Source organism: Nestor notabilis, unplaced genomic scaffold (assembly GCF_000696875.1).
Source record: "Nestor notabilis isolate BGI_N333 unplaced genomic scaffold, ASM69687v1 scaffold35859, whole genome shotgun sequence".
Lineage (NCBI taxonomy): Eukaryota > Metazoa > Chordata > Aves > Psittaciformes > Psittacidae > Nestor > Nestor notabilis.
In genome coordinates, this window is record NW_009945697.1 from 49 (window position 1) to 8421 (window position 8373).

The window sequence follows — 8373 nt, forward strand, 5'->3', positions numbered from 1 at the left end:
GGCCGCTGTTGTGCTGCAGTGGCACATTGCGGTCTGCGGGGAGGCTTGGGCCTCCTGACCCGGACCTGCGCTGCAGGTCTGGAGACATCTTCCGAGATGAGCTGCTCTGCGGTCTGTGACTCCCCACGGACCTGCTGGTGACTCATGGATGGACTCTTGCTTTGTGTGCATCAGTATTTCACTTAGTTTCCTAGATCCTGCTGCTACTTCCCAGGCCCTGGTGACTGTGCTGATGTAAAGCCACCCTCCTGCTTGAACCTGTCCACAGGCCTGTAGCAGACAGCGGCACACTCTGCTCATAGTGAGCAGCCAGCTGACTTCTCTCAAATTCAGCTCCTCTCCTGTAGTGACAGGCGTTTATAACAGCCGTGCCTGTCTAATGGTGTGTGAAAATATCGCCTTGGTGCATTGAACGTTCATGAACTTAATTACAAAGCTACAGGGGAGTATGGTTCTTAAAGCTCCATTTCTGACACATACGGAGAGCTTTGACACGAAAGAGACAATAAAAGCGTACATGGATGTTGCTGACACCTGTATGTCTCTGCTCTGGCTCACTGACTTGTCACAGGGATACAGTAGAGAAATTGCAAATCGGAAGTAGTGTCTGTGTAGATTTCATAGCAAAACATACATGCCGTCATCTGTTGTATAGATGCAAATGAAGAGAGTCCCTGTCGTGTTCAACTTTACCACACCAATCTTAGTGCATTCAAATGTTACATTAATGGCAGGGGTTATTTTGATTTTTTACCACAGATATCAGTCATCAGGTGATCTGTAATTCTTACCAGGACTACTACTACGCATATATTTTTTCTGGTAAGGCTTTTTACCACACATTGGACCCTCTGTGTCTTTATTTTTCATCTCTTTATTACAGTTTTTCTTCCACAACACATTGTTGTGATATATTTGATCTTCTTAGCTGAGTACTATTTTGTTAGTGTATCTGTGGAAAGAAAATTGCTCCAAGTGATGATCTGTAGGAGTTTGGCTTCTTGGCCCATGCACCCTATCAGCTAACTTCTGCAGACTGTGCTTTACATGTGTTGCTGAGAGCTGATAGTGTTTCCACAAGGCCTTTTAGCTTGGCTGACTAGCTGTGGCACTACCTAAGTTAGAACTGTGTTCACAGAATCCCAGAATGGCCAGGGTTGGAAGGGAACTCTGGAGATGACCCAGTCCAACCCGTTGCCAAGACAGGGCCACCTAGAGCAGGTTACACAGGAACGTGTCCAGATGGGTTTTGCATGTCTCCAGAGGGGGAGATTCCATGACCTTCCTGGGCAGCCTGTTCCCGTGCTCTGTGCCCTCAACATAAAGAAATTCTTCCTCATGTTGAAGTGAAACTTCTTGTGCTTTAGTTTATGGCCGTTGGTCCCCATCCTATCACTGGGCACCACTGGAAAGAGTCTGGCACCATCCTCCTGGCACTCTCCTTTGAGATATTTATATGCATTTATGAGATCGCCTCTCAGTCTTCCCTTCTCCAGACTGAACAGGCACAGCTCCTGCAATCTCTCTCATAGGAGAGATGCTCCAGACCCCTTATCATTCCCTAGAGTTGATAAAGCCATTGCCATCCTGTAGAGTTTCAGTGACTTTGAGTAACATAACTAGAATTGGACTGTCGCCAAACAAGATGAGGTCCAATTCTAGTTCAGGAGGTTCAGATTTAGGAGGAGGTGGCATAAGTTATTCGGACAGTAACTGTTTTTCTTCAGAGAAGTCATTTGTTCGGGTTGCTATACTGAGTGGTTGAATTGCACAGGGTTACAGCAAATGCATAGGCAAAAGAAAAGAGTGAGAAAGGATTTCCATCTGACTTATGATGGTTTTGTTTGTTTTCAAATGGCAGATGCTTTCTTTACCTGTCGAAAGAATGTGCTTCTGGCGAAGAGCACGTCCACCCAGATAGAAGACCTCTTTGCTGCGAGCAGAGGAAGGTCAGTCCCAGAAGAACAAGAAGCCCTTCTTCAGCAGTGGCTGGAGGAAGGAGCAGGGAATTTGCCAGCCAGTGAGAGTGCTCCATCAGTGGCAAAAGTACCAGTTACACTCACTAGTGACTGGTTAGAAGGTTCAGAACTATTGATGACTAGCCTCAGTGATCTGAATTCGGTGCCAGAAGTCACCCAGTGTGCTGGTGAGCATCTCACAGAGCTACATGCCTTGGCTTCTTCAGAACCGCAAGACCATGCAGTGCCTGAACTGGCAGAATTACCAGCAGAGGAAACAGTGGCTGTAGCAGGCAGTGCCCCTTCAGCAGCTGTGATGCCACAGAGGGATCACCAGACAGCTGGCTGTGCTGCTGTCAGTGTAGAACTGCAGAATGAAGACCCAGCTGTGCTGGCTTGGAGTTTAGCACATGATGAAGAGACAGTGCCAACAGAGCCCCGCGCCTGGCCCTTTCAGAACATGGTACAATTTTCTTCTCTCCCGACAGAGGTACCCTACCATGGTCAGTAGTAACAGCTCTGAATCTAATGTTTGGGTTGGGGTTTAGGTTTGTAGTGAATGTGATCAGGTTATTGTGTCTGGGCTTGCTGTCACTAAGACATTGATTGTACCTGTCCATGCAGAATTGACAGGATCTGCTAGTGAAAACTGCAAAGTGAGTTTTTGCTGACGGAAGGCTGGTCACAGCTAGTAGTCTCAGTGCTGTAAGACCATCTGGTTTGAGCATTAATATATGTTAATTTTCCAGGAACTGTTCCAAAATGCTGGTTTTGTAATATAAAAAGCACCCAAAACCTGGTTCAGTGTTTCAGTATGCTTGACTCTGGTCTTCTGTTATGCCACCCCCATTGGCAATCATCCAAAGGCATCCTAAAAGAACACCTGAAAAACAGAGCGGGTGAGGGTTTGCACAAAGGCTAGAGGACCCTAATTTAGAGAAAGAGAATGGCTGTTTTCTGGGTCCCAGGGTAACAAAGGTATCAGTAGGGCACCCAGCATGGCTGTAACTTGGCTTTTTGTCTCTTGCATACAGAGATTTTATGGAGAGACTGGGAAAATCTTTCTGTCAAGCCATGTGAGCTAGAGCAGGTCTCAAAAAACACTCCTCTCTTTGAATTTCGAGTCATGTCTTACAACATCCTTGCCCAGGACCTGGTGGAGCAGAGCCTTGATCTCTATCTACACTGCCATCCAGACATCCTGAACTGGAACTACCGCCTTCCAAACCTTTTGCAGGAAATCCAGCACTGGGATCCAGATGTGAGTATGGCTGAGCCCTTCAGTGTCACCGGAATTTGAATTCCTTGTTTGATCTAACAGCATTAAAAAGAGAAAAGGGTGGGGTGAAAGTCCTTGGAAAATACTGCCTGCTTGGTAACTGAACACTGATTCCTCCATTCCTCTGAGAGTCTTTGAGGCCTTGTACATACATTTTTTTGGTGTTTATCCTGCTTGGATTCTGTTACTGTAGAAGCTAGTCGTACTTTGATATCAGGGCTTAACTTCATTAAAAAGCCGAAGTAGAGGAAGAGATAATGTGTGTTTGGGGAGGAAAGGACCAGGTTTATAAGGCAGCACAGGAGGAGAAGCCTGCATAGAAGGGACTTCATGTATTTCTCTGTTCCTTGAGTCCTCTTTTTGTAATGAAAATCTTCCGCCTCGTCACTGGAAAACTGAATGATAAGCTAATGTGACCCAGAAAATTATTGCTCTCTATCTGCAGTGATCACCTTTCTGGTTGTAGGGTTGGTATGTGAGTGCACTTTTCCACTTTCTTCCTTCCCCAAAACAAGGTAACTAGCAAATACTGGTGGAGTGAGTGAGGTCTCTGCCTTCCTTCTAGGTTCTGTGTCTCCAGGAGGTACAAGAGAACCATTACTGGGAGCATCTAGAACCAATATTCAAGGGAATGGGTATGTCCTTCTTTTGTGTGTCTTTACCTCCAGCTCATGGAACTGGCCAAGTAGTGCTTCCTGCCTAATGTCTTCAAAGCACTTGATCTTGAGAGAGCTCTTTCTATTTGTTGGGTGTTCTGCTGACTCAGCTGAGCTGTCTGCCTAGACCTTTACCCTTTCTTTTGTAATTGATCTTTCTCAGAGTTGACAGATCAGAGTAACAAAGCTGAGAGACTTGCAGAAGGTCAAGGAAAGAGACAATACCCTCAGTGATAAACTGTGATCACTGGAACAGAACTGGGTATAATGCTGAGCCCAAATGTAGTAGGAACCTCTTCTGCTACACAGACTTGTTGAACTCCCTAGCCCATGGGGGGAGCCTGAGGTAGTGATTGGATAAACTTTTTAACAGGTGATGATTTCTTTTCAGGCTTTGCATGCTTTTATAAACGGAGAACTGGGAAGAAGACAGATGGCTGTGCAGTGTGCTATAAGCAGAGCAGGTTCCAGCTGATCAATGTCAGCCCCATAGAATACTTCCGGCCTGGCCTGGACATCCTCAATCGGGATAACGTGGGCTTGGTGCTGCTGCTGCAGCCTCTGCTCCCGGAGGGCCTAGATCCAAAGGCAGTCAGTCCTCTGTGTGTGGCCAACACTCATGTATTGTTCAATCCCCGTCGGGGAGATATCAAACTGGCCCAGATGGCTTTGCTCCTAGCAGAGATTGACAAGATTGCAAAAACTACTGGAGGAAGCTACTATCCTGTCATCTTGTGTGGAGACCTGAACTCCGTACCTGATTCTCCGCTCTACAAGTTCATCCGTAATGGGGAACTTCCCTACCATGGAATGCCAGCCTGGAAGGTAGATACCAGCCAGAACTGGGGTTGGGTAGCTCGTTATTGCATGCTGCTGTAGAGAAATGCATGGCTGCATTCTTTCTCTCATGAGGAAATAGCCCGAATAATGAATTCAGTTATCCAGCAGTCTTCTCCAATGCCTCCAGCACTGCTGGGGAAAGAAGAGGACAAATGTGTGTGCATTGTTTCCGCCACTGCTCTTTTGGCTTCTCTTGAGGCAGATCGGGGATAACAGACCACTTCATTTCAGGTCCTGGTTCTCCCTTGGTATGGGATTTTTGTGCCTGCATGACTGGAAGTGTAGGGGAGTACGAGTCCACCAAGTCTTACTGAAGGGTTTATTATATCTCTACCATATCATGAACAGCTTAGTTCATGCCTTTCTATGAGGCATTCTCCTGTCTTGTTCTTGGCAGGTGTATATACTTACAGTATCTATGGCATGCAAAAGTTTTGCTCTGTGTTGCTGACTGTTTCTGACCTTCGTGCAGGTGTCTGGTCAGGAAGACTTTTCCCAACAGTTGTATTCACGGAAAATGCTGGCCCCACTGTGGCCAAGCTCCTTGGGTGTAACAGACAACTGCCAGTATGTCACCCTGTGGCAGACAAAGAAACAAGGTGGGCTCCAGTGTGCACTGAGTACATAAGTTTGCTGAGGACGGACAGTTTGTGGGCCAGCTGTCTCAGTAGCTTGGGCATGTGTTGCATGAGGCTCTCAGCAAAGATTCTCTTCTTCTATCAATTTCCTTGGTATGTGAGTTAGATTTAATTTTTCTGGGGTCTGTTGCTGTAGCCCTATTTCTGCCATTTTCTTTCTGTAGTCAAGAGCTGAACGTTCTCCTACCAGTAACCATTGCTTTCTGTATCTCTTTCATATTCCAAGACTTACACTTTTGTGCAGTTCCAGACTCTGTTCAGCAGCCACAGCTTTCAGCTGCAGGTGTTTGTGGGAGTGGTTCTGGGCAGTATTTGCACACCACTATTACGAAATCATTCCTAAGAGTCCAGTTACAATCATGGCTGTTCTCTACTGTCCTTAGGGGTAAAAAAAAAAAAAGAAGGAGCCACACTAAATAGCTTTTATTGGAATCTTGAATGTAGAACTTGTATTCAGCCTGAGCTCTGGAATTGTTTTTTCATTTTTGGCAGACGTTTCCTTGAGTTGTACTCTGACTGATCTGCTTGAAAGTCCCTTGAACTTGTGGTATCTCAGAGGGGACATCTTAATTTGTTTCACCAAGGTGCTGACCATGGCTGTTGCATTAGCTAAAGGGATAGCAGTGACTGTGCTCTGTTCTACGTTTATGCATCTGTTCTGTTCTACATTTAGGTTGTTAAGTGATTCTCATTCTCATGGTAACAGAGAGCTTGGGCACAAAAACCTCTTTCAAACTAAAGAGGCTTAAGAGATCTAAAGAGTATGGAGGTGTCTCCTTTAGATGTGACTTTGCTGCAGTCATTTTCTTCTTTAACTTGTATTTTTCTCTGCAGGCAGACGTAAGTACAGCCGGGACTTCCTGCTCCAGTTTCATTATTGCGATCTTGCCTGTGAACGACCAGCACATCTGGTCCTTTTGGAAGGTGTAACAGATGCTAAACCAGGTATTAGTGGGGGATTTTCCAGCTTGTGTCTCTCCTAGCTCAATTTTGATAAAAACATAGGGTGGAGGTAATGCCTGGTGAGAACAGAAGAAAGCAGAAGGGTGCCTTCTGTGGCTAAGTGATTACTAATGGATTCTATGAGAGCTCAGAGGAGTACAGTCTTACCACCCTCATACACGCTGATTGTATTCCTTGAGAAGCATTAAGATTCAGCCTCTTTTGGAGGCTGTTTGTTACAAAGTGAGATATAGTTCTGCTCTCTCCATTTCTTTTCTGCCTTTCTAGAGGCCCTTTGAGTAAGCTGTAGGCTAAGGCAAATGAACTTTCTTAGCGAGCAAAGGTTGAGGTACCCTAAGCTTCAATAATAAATGCTTCAAGGACATGTCCTTAGCTGGACAGAGCATGACTTCTCTGTGGTTTGTACTGATCTGCTCTAGGATGTTCCTGTTAGTCTTAGAGCTGGGGTTTCCTTTGAATATTTTTCTTCAAGGTGCCTGTGGCTGGAAGCTATCTGCTCTTCTTGGGCAAAAAGATTCATTTGATGTCAGGAGAAGCTTCTCAGACTTGGGATGAGTAGCCTGTTCCAGGACCTGTGTAGGTCTGGCTGGACTCTCTTTGCTCCTTTGCAGACCGCCCTCCACACTGGCCCAAGCCTGCTGCCATGGTGAAAGACCCTGATCCTCAGCCATTCGTCCCAAGGTAATTCGGTGCACCTTCAATTGCCCCACTCTTCAAGCCCAGTATCGTTTTCCTAAGACCTGAAAGTCTGGCTGAAGTAGAGACTGAAATAAATGTTAGGGTGGAAGAGAGTAAGGAGGGCTGTCTGGAAGAGCCAGATCCACACAGGGTTGTCCCAGCAGCTGGGCGCTGTTCTGTCAGCATTCTGTTGGCGAGGTTGAGAATGAAGGGCATGGACAGGACTGGGTATTGGAGACAAAGGAAGTTCATAGTCAGCTTTGTCTTTGGTGTAAGTGGAATGAATAATCCGGAAAGACTGTCTTTTATGTGTTTACAAAGTAGAAGTAGTTCGGACAGTTGTATCAGCAAGGGAACATCCAACCTCAGCTGTGACTGCAGTGCTGAGCACTATAGTATTCTCTTTCTTTCCTCGGTAAACAGTGGCTTTTCATGTGCAGGTCTTCAGGTGTAATCCAGCATGGCCTCAACCTGACCTCTGTCTACAGCCACTTTCTGCCGCAGAGGGGACGCCCGGAGGTCACAACGATGCCCATGGGACTTGGAACCACTGTTGATTATATCTTCTACTCAGCAGAGCCTGTGGAGAATAGGAACACGGGGGGTGAGTGTGTGGCAGCGCAAGGCTTATCCCTGTGATGTTGGGAGAGGGCTGAGAGACATGCCAGAATGCAGCTCAGTGTTTGGCAGTGCGTTTTGCTAAGCTGGGGTGGATCTACAGGGTGTGACTTTGACTGAAGTGATGCACAGAGTGGAAGCATGTGCTCAGGTATCATGAGAAGACACTGTTTATCTTTGCTGTGGAAAACCTGAAGCTGCTTAGCTTATGTCCATGTAGGCTTTTGAGGAAGATAGATCAGAATGGATTATGTTCTTTTGTATAAGCATTTTACTTGTGTTCCTGATAACAGTGCTTCATCCCAAGTTCAAGGCTTGGGCTTCTGATCTGTCTGAGACCACACACTAGCCTTAGAAGGTGGTGACTGGGTACCTTACAATGGCGCCACCTCTCTTCTACCTCAAACAGGATATATGGTGATGAAAGACTATGTGTAAATGTATCCAGGAACTGTCTTCTGAGCTGGTTTGGATCATGTCAGAAGGAACTTTAGGGAAGAGGTTAGGAATGGAGAAATTAATTTGTCCTTAGGGGAGAATAGGAACCTATTGCTAGGACTTCGTACCGTGAAAGGAACTTTTCATGTAAGCAACTCCCTGGTGAATTGAGTTTGATTGATTCCTGTGCCTACAAGTATATGAAAACATTGAACAATAGCAGTGTAGGATGCTCCCTGCTTTCACATCTAGGCTCAAAGGTGCATGCAGTGTTTGTGCAGGCTGTCTTTGTTCATTAGGGAAAG

The 8373-nt window shown here is 46.0% G+C and overlaps 1 protein-coding gene across 1 annotated transcript in view; it reads left to right on the forward strand.

Annotated features, from left to right (window-relative positions):
* The first annotated feature begins 448 nt into the window (after positions 1–448).
* Positions 449–8373, forward strand: part of ANGEL1 (angel homolog 1 (Drosophila)) — an 8288-nt gene continuing 363 nt past the window's right edge. Inside the window, exons 1-9 of the mRNA XM_010022971.1 lie at positions 449–536; positions 1862–2461; positions 2993–3219; positions 3803–3872; positions 4285–4718; positions 5206–5332; positions 6206–6316; positions 6946–7015; positions 7501–7616. Coding sequence (XP_010021273.1) covers positions 449–536; positions 1862–2461; positions 2993–3219; positions 3803–3872; positions 4285–4718; positions 5206–5332; positions 6206–6316; positions 6946–7015; positions 7501–7616 — 1843 coding nt within the window. The remainder of the gene's footprint in view (positions 537–1861; positions 2462–2992; positions 3220–3802; positions 3873–4284; positions 4719–5205; positions 5333–6205; positions 6317–6945; positions 7016–7500; positions 7617–8373) is intronic.